Here is a 15,566-nt window from a genome sequence, read left to right on the forward strand (position 1 = left end):
CGTTTTGTACCATTTTAAGGTAAATAATACTGGCTCATTGAGTGTCGGTACTTTTTAACGCGATTTGATCTGATCAGTAAAATAATATAGAGCACTCACCACTCAATGTGGTAACCCGAGTTCGAATCTCCGTGAGGGTTGATTCACACGAATCCCTCACACAGCTCACACCGACCACAATTCTGGAGCAAAACATCATCAGTAGTAGACCGATCATGAGTGAGAGTCCCCTAGCAGACAGGCTAACAATGGAAGGTTTTCCTCTCCTTGTAACGTAATTGCTGATTAGTTCCATCAAAATCGGAACAGGAGACCTAATTTTGAGTCGTTAACTCAAAATTAGGTCTCCTGCTCAACGACGGTTATAAAATAATAAGTATACTCTTTGCTTGATAAACCTTGTATTAAAATGTTATACTTTTTTGCCTCTTTTTAAATTGATTTTTATAACAGCTACAGTACTTAATCAAAAAATAATAAATGAAAATTAAAACTTAAACAATGTGACAAGAAAATTGGTTGGACAATATGACAAAATAATTAAAATAATAAATGACCAATATGCATAGATGCAAAATAATTCAAATAAAGACTCCCTTCTTCATATTATTAATGAAAAGAAAATCCCTATGAAATTTCCATTTTAAGAACAATCATTTTTTTTTCTTAATTTATCTCATTTTACAACGCTTTACCAATTTACTTTTTATCCTGAAAAGAAAAATGGCGATAGATCATTTATTTCGATACAAAGCAAATTATCCCCCTCAGTTGAACTGAGAATTTGAAATACAGTTTATTGATCTAGCGAAACACATTCCATGGTTATGTTCCCAGCAATATGCGAAACGGGGCGTAATCAAGTGGGAGTTATCAAATGATGGTATATCTAAACGCCCTTGCACACATCTTTGAAATAACTGCTTCCTTATTTCCCTTACGACCAAGTTTCATTTCTTGGATATGATACGGTGCAGTTTCCGTTCTGTACGTCATTATGATGTGGGAAAAAAAGAAATCCACGTCTTCATTTTTCCTTTTTTTTTTTACACACATAGTTTAGAATCTAACTTTTTTTATGCCCTTTATTCATTTTTAAATCGTTTAATGATTACATTAAATATCTCAATTTATAATCTTTCATTTTTCTTTTTAAACCAAGCTGATATGAAAGAGTTGGCAAAAATTACGAAACTATGTTTTTGTAATGTGCCATTTTTATTTAAATTAATTAATAACAATAGAAATTATCACAAGGAACTTTAAATGTTATATCTAATGAAATATTTTAATTAAATAGAACGTTAAAGCATTTTATAGTTTAATTTACTCAAAATGGCTTTTTTGTAGATTTAGCGAATATTTAATTAAATATGTTAGAGTGTAATCAAACATGATATTTAAATTTTCTGTAAGAAAACCAGAGGAGGTTTTGCTTTTGTGTAAACGCGGGTTCCCACAACCTCGAAGTACCCTAATGTATTTTCCTTTCATTATCTTTTCTCTTTATCTTTTTACATCAAAATTGGTTAACTGCTTTCATAAATTACGAAATATTGTACACGTTTATCGCAGTAAAATTGCTTCTAGCTTTTGTTCAACTCAACTTCCTGTGAGAAAACTGTAATTCAGTAATTTTTTTTGTAAAGAATTTTGAAAAATAATGTTTTTACTTTAAGATTTTGCCACCGACAGATAGTAAATTATTAATTAACAGCTTTTTTTTTTCTCTTTTTTTTTTTTTTTTTTTTGAAAAATGATGAAGTTAGCTATTGAATTTGGAAAAATTATGGAAAATGAGAAGAAATTAGTTTTAAATCTGGTCACGAAAAAGATAACAAACATCTAGCGAAAACTGGACAAATGCATGCTGGAAACTAAGAACAGCATCACAGAAGGAGACAAAACCGAAATATAATATATTATCTACTTTGGAAAAGCCACAATATGAGCCGAGGTGATTCGGGGGATGGAGCGTTCGCCTTCCAATGAGGTGAACCGCATTTGAATCCCAACGATGGTTGCTCGATATGAATTCCGCACCCGGCTTGCACCGACCACAGTGCGGACGTAAAATATCCTCAGTGGGTATAATGCGGATTAGTTCCACCAAAAAGTTCTCCACAAAGGCAAATTTCTCCCAATACTTGGTCCAGGAGTTCTCTTGTGTTCTGGATTGGGTTCAAAATTGCAAAGGCTACGTAGTTAAACATTAATAGTCGTAAACCCAAAAGTTGGGTCTGCTGTTCAAGAACGGTTATAAGAAAAAAAAGTTTTAAATTTTTTTTTAAAAAATAGGCTGTTTTATAATTTATTTTAATTGAACCCAATTTCAAGGTCCGGCAGGAATTTGCAGTTGATACGTTGAAGTACTGACATGGGAACATCCTATAAATTTAAATTTGAATCTTTTCACATATTAGTATCACTGTAGAAAAACTTGCTGCCTATAAAAATTTTGATCTACCTTATTTCAGTTGATAATAGCACGATAACACTTTCAGAGAAAAAAAAATAATACTTTTAAATAAATTAATTACTTTTTAAAAAATTATTTTATGAGACTCTTACTTTTTGTATTATAAGACGTAACACGAAGCATTTCAGGTGATGCTTAATGGTGTAATTAGAGAACAAACGTTCTACAATTTAGTGTTTTTAATTAATCCTATATGTTTCTTATTTTAATTCTGTTATATTGTAAATTACAGCGAACCGAGAATAGAAAAATTTACAATAAAATTTTTTTAAATAACTTTAAAAACCATAGCCTGTCTAAATTTATACTTCCAACAATTTAAAACTATTAATAATACACGTCAAGCATTATATTAGGCTTAAAAATAAATTTATAAACAAGAAACATAGAAAGAAATTTAAAATATTTAAATCAAATCGCAATTTAGTGCTAAAATTTGTACATAATTTTTCTTCATTAACGTTCGACATCATTTGATGAGAATTTTATCCAAGTACATACTTTATGGAATTAAAAAAATATTTACCAAAAAATTATCTAAGATTTCAAAAATTCAACTAAAAATTAAAGGAGAAGACTATGAATTTATTGTACAATCAATAGTCAATTGGCTCCTAAAAGCAGTGAAGTGATAAACACATTTGACCAGAAATTGTATCAATTTTGACACTCTTTAAAAAAAAAATGCATACTTTTACATGTTGCAACATTTCATGCTGCATCTAGTATTATAGTGGAAACTAGACTCTTCTCCATGAATAAAACAAATAAACAAACGATTATAACGAGATTCAAAAATTTAATGATATTAAATAAAAGAAAAAGATAAAATTATTGTCTCAAGAGAAGTTAAGGCTTCTACCACTAGAGATGCGATTTTCCAGCTCTTTGAAAAAAAATATGATGATTTTCCGCATATTCTAACATTTGAGTTGAAATTCTTTAGTACTAATATTTAGTATGTAATTTTTAAATTAATTCGAGCATATTTCATGTTGAAAATATAAGGAGGCAATTTTTTTCTGAAAATTGAGCTCTAAATGGATACTGATAAAATAATTATTTACTCAAAAGTCATTTTTGTTTTGAAACTAAGTGCTATTTTTCAGTGAAATAAAATTCAATTAGTAATTAATTTTATGCATAGTAATTTTAAATGATTCAATAAGTTAACAAAAGTGTTTTAAAAAGAAATATTGCTACAATTTATAACATATTCTGAATAAAAGAAAACGCAGATATAAAAATTTCCTCATTTGAAAGTGCCTTAAAATAATATTTTAGCGCATTTCATGTATTTACTCGACTTCCTTTTTGAATTTTCTTATAAACCATCTTGTGTAGTTCCATTTCCTATCAAAATTATTTTACTTCCGTGTGCTCTCTTAGTTCCAACATTTTATTTTAACTAATAACAAGGCTGCCTTATTATATTAATAAAATCCAGTTTATTAGTTATTTTATAGTAAAATTAATTTTTATTTATAAAAAGTAGATATTCAAATAAGTGTTTCATTATGAAGATTTTTTTGCGAGTAATCTGAGTAGCCGTTGAATTTCCTGTATCCTGTATCATCTTTCTTTTTTTAATTTCCTGTATCTAGTAAGTACTTTTTCAATTCACTAAAAGATTGCTGCCAAATGCTGTTGTTCGTTATTGTCAAAGCATTAGAAGATTGCTCATTCATATTTTGAAAAATTACGCTCAGCTTTTAAAATATAGTCATTAGAACTCAAGAATCATTTGTTCAAAAAAAAATATTGTTTTTTTTATTACATTTTGTTTAAAACAAGAATAATTTGTAATCGAAAAATGAATGTAAGTGCCTCGTTTTCCTCAAAAGTAAAATTATAAAGTTTAAAAAAAAAAAATTATTTTAATCTTAAGTAATTGTTCAGATCGTAAATTTGTGATTGTATAACATTGATGTATTGTTTGTCATACTGATCGAAATTAGTTAAATATTATTTTAAACTTTACATGTCTGCAAAGCTTATCAACCTCATTAAGCAGAATTGTTTAATGAAATTCTATTCTTTGCTGAAGTGACTGATATTAGACATGACTGGAACAGTTAAAAAGTACTGGGTACTAAAAGTAAGCATATGCCCGCAAAGGGTTAAAAATTAGCATTTAAAAAAAAACAAGAAGAAAGATTTGATATCCAAAATGTGACTCGATATATTTTGTTTTGCACTAAACTAAGACTTTTAAGTTCGTGTAAACATTTCAGAAAATAAAGCGTTTTCAAAATTACTTCCTAATTTTCATATATGAACCTTTGTTGTTGAATAAAATAAGGATTTTAAGACTTGTGTTCGTTTTTGTAAGCTATTCTGCAACAGTTTGTAATCTGAGTGAAACTTGAAGAATTATTTCACCGTATTAGTGATCAATTTTAAAATACAGTGATTATAAAGATTATAAATACAGTATTTTCTTATAATTTAATATCAAAAGTCAACAGCTTTAAAATAATATCTCTTAAACTATGTTGTCTTTTACATGTATGTTGCAATTTCAACCCGTTGTCTTCTTCATTTTTCTAGTTTGAAGTCACCAGAGTTACCAATCTGAATTCAACCCCATGCCACCTTCAAACCTCAATAAAGTTTCCAAATCCAGAAGGATATCCCTCCTTCGATTTAGCCAAGACCCACTCCTCCACCTCACCCAGCGATGACGACACCCACAACCTCGTTCAGAGGTGGCGGTTCCAACAGAAAGATCCCAACTGGCCACCTCATCGGAATTGCCAGCCTCATTCTATTGTGCCTCGGAATCATACATGGCAAGAAGGCGATCCTAGAAGGAGACGTAATGCTGGGGGGCCTTTTTCCCGTCCACCAAAAAGGTGTCAAGACCAAATGTGGAGCCATCTTCAAGGACAGGGGTGTTCAGCGCCTGGAAGCTATGCTGTTTGCCTTGGAGAAGATTAACAGGGATCCCACGATCCTGAAAGACATCAAACTTGGGGCCATCATTCTGGATACGTGTTCCAGTGATAGTTATGCCTTGAATCAATCTCTGGAGTTCATCCGGGCCTCCATAAACACTGTGGATGTCACAACATACGAGTGTGAGGACGGGTCAGCGCCCACCATTAAATTCTCGACCAAGCCCATTACTGGTGTTGTGGGAGGATCTTACAGTGAAGTGTCTCTGCAGGTGGCTAATCTGCTAAGGTTATTTAAGATACCACAAATATCTCCTGCTTCCACTGGTACTTCGCTTAGTGATAAAACGAGGTAATATATTTTTACAAAAAATCAATTACTATCTTAAATTTTTGAAACAATATGTTGTCACCAATTATAACAGATCTGCATGGCAGAATTACCACTTGATAAATTTTTGCATGATCATAGAGAAAATAGTTTGCGTTTTTTGGAAAACTGTAAATGATCGCATTTCCATGAGTCTGCACTAATAACTGCATTAAAGCTTTGAATTTCGAAATTTATAAATATTTAAATTTTAATTAGCAGAATTTAAATATAATTTCGAATTATATGCCATAGTTTAACATTCTAATAGATAATTTAACAGTAAATATGATATTTTGCTCATGCATGTAATGAGATTCGATTTCACTCCTCCTAACACAAGTACTGATTATAACTTATATTAAAAAATAAATTCATGCTAAATTAAATTTTAAAGATAGCCTCAATTTAATATAAATATATTCTTTTTTTGCAACTACTAAACGTTATTTGAAAATTATGTCAGTGAGAAAGATTGCTAGGAATAAATATTCATTTAAGTGATGTGTATTCAAGAGTATTGATGAGTATTCAATTCTCTAAGAGGCATCACGTGACACACACTTTAAAAACGTCTTATTCATTAAACCAAACTCTTAAATTGTGCTTGATTCCTTTAACATACAAAACAATAACATAGAGAACAGTAATCTATTTTGATAAAAAAAATGTATGCAATTGAGAATTTAATTCATTTAAATTAAAATAAAATCGCATCGTTCTTCTTCTTTTATTTAGGTACGACTTTTTTGCACGTACAGTACCTCCAGATACCTTCCAAGCCATAGCTCTAGTAGACCTTGTACAAAGATTCAACTGGTCATATGTGTCATTAGTTTCATCAGAGGGACAGTATGGTGATTCAGGCATGACAGCGTTCCAAAAAGAAGCCAGAAGTCGTAACATTTGCATAGCTTTAAATGAAAAAGTTCCTCACTCAGCTACAGAAGAAGTCTTTGATTCCATTTATCAAAATCTTTTGCAAAAAATGAGTGCAAGGGGTGTAGTACTTTTCGCCAGAGCCGAAGATGCCGCTGGTATGTTGCGAGCTGCAATGAGGGCCCAAAAACATTATTTCACTTGGGTCGCTAGTGATGGTTGGGGCAAACAAGAAAAACTAGTAGAAGGATTAGAACCTGCTGCAGAAGGTGCCATTACTGTAGAACTAAAATCGACTGAAATTTCAGAATTTAATGACTATATGAAAAATTTGACTCCAATGACTAATCAAAGAAATCCGTGGTTTGAGGAGTATTGGGAAAGCGTTTTTGCGTGCACACTTCCCAAAAATGTAAAACCAGATTCGAACTCAAGTGTGGTAGTCTGCTCTCCCAATTTAAGATTGGAAGAGAGCGTTGGCTTCATGCAGGAGTCGAAAGTTCAGTTTGTGGTGGATGCTGTGTATGCTTTTGCTCACGCGTTTGATAGTGTTTGGCGAGACTTGTGTGAGCCAAAGGGTGAATTTTATTGTAATGAAATGAGAACTTTAGATGGAAGTAAACTGTATCTAGATTACATTCTAAACGTGTCATTCATGGGTAAGTTTCAATTTATATTTTTTAACAGATATTTTCAAAATTGTTTCTCCTCACTAAAATATTCACTTCTAATTGACTTTCTCATAAAGTAATACATTTTGACTAAACTCTTATAAACTTATTGTTAACAATATTCTCGCTGATTCAGAGTTGTACTTTAATATAGCACTTCAAACCAATGTATTTTCTTTTCGCAACCTTATTGAGGTATTAAAATGAATACTGTTTCTTATCAAGTTTAATTATGATATCTTATAAGTGTAATATCTAGTACCGTAATACAGTTCAATCGGTATAAAGTAGAAGCAAATTTTCACGATATTGTGTCTCAATGTGTATCAAAATTTTTAAAATTTACTTTGTAGTAAATTTAATGAAAAAGTTCAAAATGATTCCAAATTTAAGGAAACACTATGATATTTAGTTAGTTGTCATTTTCCTATTATACTCGTCTAATTGCTTATTCGTTTTATCGAAGAAATGTATACGCTATATTTCATGACATTTCATATGGTTTAAAATTATTCTAAATTTATAAGAAAATGATGCCAATTTCAATTTTTTTTAAATTATGATGGTCTAATTGCTTATTTTTACCGATGAAAAACTTAATATCTTTGAATAGAAATGAATCGATGAACAATAATACAAACAATTTTCATCCCATGTAGCATGATACGTAAATTAAACGTAAATTTTTGGGACATTGGTTAAGTCAATACGCTTTATACGTAAATTTTGCGCAGTATTGACGGAGCGATATTGCTATTGAGATCTTTGGTTAAAAGCTGTCGTATATTTTACGTAATATTAACAGAATTGATATTACAAACTACTTTTCGGTAAGATTGCTTTCGTATAATTTACGAAACATTGACTGAAGAATATTTACTATTTAGATTTAGTGAAAATGATACTGTATATTTTGCGTATTATTGACGAAGCAAATTTACCATTTAAATTTCTGTTCGAATTTATTTACTCAAATTTTATTTCCATCTTTTTTTTTTTTTCTTTTTTTTTTGGATAACCACTTTTTTCTGTATTTTGATGTTTCAACTTAAGTACATTTTGACATGCTGTTGACGTAAATAATATGTAAAAATTACGCACCCATTTTTACCTAGTAAAAAGTGGTTGGTAAAATATTCTTACGTAAAATTTTACGTAGACTTTCCCTTTTCGGATAAGCATTCTTTGCTATAATTCGCCACTTCAACTGACGTAAATTTTGATGCATTGTTGATGCAAATATTATGAAAAAATAATGTACATATTCCTACGCAGTAAAAAGTGGTTGGTTAAATATTCGTAGGCGAAGCGAATTTGCTTACGTAAATTTCACGCTTTCGGATCACCATTTTTTATTATAATTTGACACTTCAGTTTTAGGTAAATTTTACGAATGCTCAATAAAATTGAAAGGTAAAATATAAAATTGATGGTTCTTTGCTCCCTTGGAATTGTTTCACCTTCTAAGAAAAGCAAATAAAATAAATTTTCCTTCTTCTTTTAACTACGTAATAAAAACTATTTTATTTTAAAAGAATAATAGTTATTCTAACAACTAACTTCGCATATTTAAGGTATCATTCATTTAATTTTAGTTAACAAGTCTTGCAAGAAACACATTTTTAAGTACCCTCAAACTTTGTAAAATTATTAATCATTGAATGTTTATGCAACGAGTATATTCAACTTTAAACATCCGTCATACTTCCACGATTCCCTTATATACAGAGTTTGCATCTTTCGCGTGTTTTGCGAAAATTAATCAAAACTTTAAAAATGTTTGTAGCTAAATGCTCAGAAGACTATTTTTGAACGTAAATTTTAGCTATTAATTACTGAAGGTATTTTCAATATTTCATTCCTTCAAACATACTAGTCCCTTCTTGTCTGACTAAGCAACTTGAAATTTTGAAATGATTACTAATTAGTGTTTTGTGCGATATAAAGTTTTTTTCTTCAACACTTTCAAAGTACAACAAATCCTAAATACAACCTAAAACAAGGTAGCATAGAATATATATGGCTGTCTTTTAAACAATTCATGAATAACCTTTTATCTAATATTACTATTAAGCATTACTATTAACATTTGTACTACTTTTAAATTATTAAAATTATTTAATTGATTTTTTTTATATTATTAAAAAAATTACATTTTTTAATAACATATTTAATATTTAGCACATAATTTTGCTTGGTTTAAAATTTCTTTCAAAAATAAATTTAAAAATCATTAAAATTAAATTGGAAGTAGTTTATTAAAGTCAATATGCCTAATTAAAAATCTTTAAAAAAAATTTCCCAGTGCACTCGTGCGCTCAATGCAATTTGTTATAAACTACTGTGTTTCAAGAAAAATATCCACCTTATAAAATTTCAAATTGATTTACATTAAAATTCGCGTAATAGAATAAAAATGATAAAAGATTGATGTGTAAAAATATGCTTGGTGTAATTAAAAATTGACTGATATTCTTAAAATGCCAAACTATTCAATGCTGGTAAAAGTTTGATATTAGGAAGATACCAATGTTACATTTAACTTTCATTATTCATTATCAATTACCAATACCAATTGTGTAAATATGAAATTGCGTGCATACATTAATATATATATATATATATATATATATATATATATATATATATATATATATATATATATATATATATATATATATATATATATATATATATATATATATATATATATATATATATATATATATATATATATATATATATATATATATATATATATATATATATATATATATATATATATATATATATATATATATATATATATATATATATTAATTAACCATATGCGTTAGTGTATAAAAATTTAAAATACAAAAAAATATTCATATAAACAACAAGGGTAAGAGAAAGATTAAATTACAGTATGGCAAATATTAAAATGGGTGTATCTGAAAAATTTCAATTTTAAATCTGTATGAGCAAGAATCATTACGTGCAACATGGATGCAATGTAATCAATCTAATAAATTATCTCAGTTGGTGTTCAGTCAGCTACAGCGCTTTCTTCTTTTCTTCTTTTCTTTTTTTTTTTTTTTCTTTTTTTTTTTTTTTTTTGCTTTGTCATTAATTTTTCTCTTCCACATTTACCTTTTCTAATTTCCAATCGGGTTATATAAGTTTTCATTATTCGTGTTTTGCCTTTGTTTGAGCACTCGGAATATGTCGATAATTCCTCCTATTTAACTAGGAAAAATATTTTCTTTTGAAATAAATGTCTCGGTTTATATTCAACTGAAAATAACTTATTCTGTTTTCATAACAATTTTGAAGTGATTGAATTTCTCAGAAAATAATTCAATGCCGTTTTTCTTCCCTATCAAGTAAACCTAAAACAATTAATGTCACAAAAGCCAACATCTATCATTAAAACTTTTTAATTCATTATATCAATACACTGATTTGTTAAAAACAAACATCCTTTTACAACATTACGAAGAGACTTCAATTAAAAGCAATCGCAGTCAACTAAAACTACTTAAGTAAACATACATATATTTTATAAATAAAAGATAACTTTAAATAGTTGAGAAGAAAAGATAAAAACATTTTTAAACTAAACCAAAACATAATACTTAACAGAATATAATAATAATCATTAACATAATAAATAACAGAATGAATGCATAATTTTATGTGTTTTTATTTACTTAGTTATTATTATTTGTGCATTTATGAAACTTGCAATGATAAAAAATGTGTATTCAACTGAAAAATGAAACTTCTTATTTTGGGAATCTGAAGTGCTTACGTATTTTTCGGGGCAAATTTTTTCAATTATTTTGCACAACAAATAACAATTTAATCCTTTACAAGGACATAATTAGATCTTTTCTTTTCGATCTCTTCTCACTGATCAATGATGATATTTTTCTATAAAAATATTATTATAGATGGATGTAAAAATGTCCCCTTTCGTGACATCAAAATATTGATCAGTAATAATTAATCATTGTTTGGCATCATTAAGAATAGACATTTGTTAATTGTAATCATATACAACTAAAATTCATTACTTAAAATTATTTTTCTTATATAAAAGAAAACTGTCAATAGTTTAAAAGGAAACAGAAGAATATTTTTAAATGAAGTTTTAACATATTAATTCACAGAGTTATACAAGATGAAAGGCAATTCCTTACAAAAAAAACTATCTGTTTTTGAGATTGGCAGGTGTAAAAGAATATACCTAAGATAGAAAATAGGGTTATAATTATCACCAAAAATAACCTCCTTCGAAAATCTCAATTTCAACCTCATTTACAAATTATAAAATCAACCTCATAGATAGCAATACTTATGAAAACGGGTTAAATTATTCACATCACAAAAATATTTACTTGCTTAAAATGCGAAAATGTAACCTGTGCACCTCAAAAACAACTTTTCTAAGCTGATTGCTTAAGACAATATCAAGTGTGAATAAAATAACTTCATAAACCTATATTATAAGCTTTAAGAGGCTGATTTTTTAAGATTGTTCATCAAGTCAACTTCAAATCAACTTCACATTAACCTTAATACCTCAAAACATCCTCAAATAGACTTTAAAAGCATCTTAAATTTTTATAAAGGTATGAAGAAAGATATTTTTATTAATTTGTGTAATTATGAAACCTTCCATACAATACCAACAAATACGTAGAAAACTGAGAAAAGAACCCTCTTATTTTAAAAATCTGAATTACATGTATATTGTTCAAGGCATTTATTTTTTTCAAACAAGCATAGAACAAAAGAAACAACAGTTGCATCATTTCGCGAGAGCATTTCAAGATCCCTTTTTTTTTTTCGTCATGAAGAAAATCTACAACTGGAATCTGAAGAAAATCAGCATCGATCGATGTAAAAATGCTCCACTTCATGATATCAAGAGAGACTGAAATAACAGTTGTACGCAAGGAAAACTCCACTAACATGTACTATTTTCCTTCATTCTATTGAGATTTAAATTTGCATAATCTCTCAGATCTTCTTTCTGGTTGGTTGAGTAGTTACCCACTAGTCTGACGTAGATGAAGGGTGTGAGGAGGCTGGAAGATGGTATTGAGAGGAAAACATTGATTCTTTTTCCAAAACAAATCTGAATATTTTTCCTTCTCGGAATATTCTTTTTCCATCTGAATAGGAATTATTTTGAAAGGAATTTAGGGAAATAAAAAAAAACTCTTTCTTCTAAGTTTCTAAATTAATTTTTTTCTTCTCAAAAAGTTTCAGAACGAATCAAATCTAATATGACGTTTAAGTTTTAATAATAAGAAAGTTTCGTTCCAATTGAATTTCGTTTTGATCATTCTCGTGTACTCAAGCGTGGAATTTGCTATTCATCACTGAATGCTTTGAATTCAATTAATTTGTTTTTAATATATTTTTGCGAATTGTTCGAAGTAAGATTATGAATATAATATGCTCGATGATTAAAATATGAATTGGTTTTATGCCATTTTTTTTCTTCTCCCAATAAAATAAACTCTAAGCCTGTTGGGAAATCATTCTTTATACAGTTGCATTTTATAAGCGAAACAATTTTGTTCGTATGAGTTCAAAACGTTTGCCATACAATACTTTAATTTTTATTTCAGATATATTATTCAAATCATTTTATAATTCAATTGATGTGTAGTTGAAATACGTTTAAATAAGTTTAAATATGTTTGAAAATAGATACGATATGACTCAAAAGTTTCAAGACTTTTCTTTGATTCAATATTATAAAGTACTTTATGACTGCAGAATTACTTTCATCACTTATAATTTTAATTGATTATGCACTTTAAATTATGCACTTAAAAATGAGTTTGATATAATTAATTTACCGATATTTACCGATATTGAATCTTAATAAAAATCAACATGGAAAATTAATTATTTATTATCATTTGGAAAAATGTATATCGGAGGTCCTTATTAAAATATCAAATTTATTTGCATTGTTTGAAAAGCTCATTTTATATTAAGTAAATGTAAAGTTGCAAGCATGAAAATTATAATAAGCTAAAAAAAATTTGACTCTAAAGAGAAATAAGGTTTTTGGATAACAAGTTTTAAACATTTTGAAAATTTAAAATAAAGCATGCAATAAGCAATACTTATTAGTGAATAGAAACGTTTTAAAAAATTTGCAAAAAATAATAATTTTTAGTCAGAATTTTGCCAAATATTAACTCTTTAAGGAAGTAGTTTTCTAGAAAAATAAAAATAAAAATAAGGGATAACATAACAACAAAACATCCGTAAGTATTCAAACTAACAAATAACTAAACTTTCAATAACTTTTGAAACACTTATTTTCCTTATAAACCAAAATGTGTTATTTCTATATTTACGTCTAACAGTTAAAAACCAATAAGAAATTTAACATGAACAACAAGTCTTTGGCAACAGCTTTTACCCCAGATAGTTTTATTTTCTTCTGGACGATCGCCAGCAATTCATGTAAGGACCCAGATAGCAAGATTTTTATCTTGTATGAAACAGGTGATTCATCAACATATACTGGCACGTTTTGAGGGAGATTTTTCTGATTTTATCCCAAAACTCTCTTTGTCCTCAAAATGCTTTCATCTATATCTTTTACGCACTGAAATGATATTCTCCAAAATTTGGAATGAAAATTATTTTTAACACATAAAATAAATTGTGTAATTAAACCTTTTTAAAATTTACTTGGAGTGCTAACTTTTTGAAATGAGAAGGAAAAAAATTTCATTTTAAGTACATATTTTCGATTCATTAGTACAAGTTAGAAAAGTTCTCAAACTTGTGACAAAAATATCACATTATGTGATATTCTTTCCGTTTAATAGGTCTTCTCGGTAAAAAATGTACTCGTTCTCAAATGAATTTTCTATGATCATTTATTCTTATTGTTAATCAGACTGGTCTCCAAGAGCCAATGAGAGAAACATAAGTATAATTCCTAATTATTCAATTGTTTTTTAAACAGTTTCTGATTTTCCTTTTCTTTTCATATTTGATATTTCTCTATGCTTTATCAATTCAAATAAAATTTCAAATCAGTGTCTAGAAAATTGCTTTCTTTTAAATCTGACCTTTTTGTCAAAAAGTAAAATAATATTAAAAAATATCAGAAATGGTAGCTGACGTGTATATGACACCTTTATATCATTAATTGGCATATGTAATAAGCACGTTTTTTGTGTTTCACTGTAAAAAAATTCCGGGTCAAATTACAGTTAAAAATACTGACACCCTTAGTGCAGTATCCGTAAAGTCCATTTCCCATAAAATCCATATTAACAGTGAAACTTTTTGCAGTAATTTTTACATTAATATTTACATAATTACGGTGGTACAGTGATTTTACAAAAAATATTCCTGTAAAAATCACGGTATAGCTGATTTTTTGTCCGGAAGCATTTGATGGTAGAATGTAGCGGTACCCTGAATGTCGGTACATTTTACCGTAATTTAATCTTGAATTTTTTTTTCAGTGTACTGGAATCATACAGTAGCTATGTTGTTTTATGTATGCTGAAAGAAACCATGTTTTTTGGAATAAATAAGTTGTTAAAAAGAGATTCTTATTTGTAGAAATGATCAAAAATGATCAAAAAATATAATCGTATGATCAAAAAATGATCAAAAAATATAATCGTAAGAATATATTAAAATATAAACTATAAAAGAAAAAATGCATTTATATTTTCGCCTAAGGCAGTTCTTGAACCAATCCTGTAGATCTTAATAATTTTGTTAATGATTTTTTTTACATCAAAATGAGCTAGAAACAACATTTTGTCGCATTAAAACATCTTTCAGGCAACCAAGTATAGCTTTTTTACATCCGTGATTAGTTAATTAAGTTTTAATAATACAATACGTTATTTTTCTTTTACTAAACAGATAAAGCCTATGGACGTTGCAGTAACATTTCCTACTTTTACCGCAAATATGATATGCTCAGCACAGTTACTTCAAAGTATGCAATGCGCAGCGTTGTTTCCACGAAGTATGCTATGAGCATTGCAGTTTCTGCACAACTCTCTTAGCTTCCTACTGAAATTTCGAAGAACATACGTGTGTAAACGTGAGGCATACTATAACAAGAACACGTAAAAGAACTGTATTAAAACTCTTTATTTTTAAAATTTCAAATCTCGATTTTTTTTTCATGAAGTAACTTAAAAGGAAATGAACCATTAATAAAAAGTCAACTTTATTTTAAACATTAAAAATTGCTTTAAAATACTCAAAACATCTTTTTC

General features: G+C 28.2%; 1 protein-coding gene across 2 annotated transcripts in view; it reads left to right on the forward strand.

Annotated features, from left to right (window-relative positions):
• mGluR (metabotropic Glutamate Receptor) overlaps positions 1–15,566 on the forward strand; it is a 156,875-nt gene that overhangs the window by 56,587 nt on the left and 84,722 nt on the right. For both annotated transcript variants that reach the window (XM_016072440.4, XM_016072442.4), the window contains exons 2-3: positions 5,030–5,728; positions 6,485–7,284. In XM_016072440.4, coding sequence (XP_015927926.1) covers positions 5,160–5,728; positions 6,485–7,284 — 1,369 coding nt within the window. In that variant the 5' untranslated portion in view covers positions 5,030–5,159. The remainder of the gene's footprint in view (positions 1–5,029; positions 5,729–6,484; positions 7,285–15,566) is intronic.

Source organism: Parasteatoda tepidariorum, chromosome 1 (genome assembly GCF_982258835.1).
Source record: "Parasteatoda tepidariorum strain Cologne lab strain chromosome 1, Ptep-v5.0, whole genome shotgun sequence".
NCBI classification, from domain to species: Eukaryota; Metazoa; Arthropoda; class Arachnida; order Araneae; family Theridiidae; genus Parasteatoda; species Parasteatoda tepidariorum.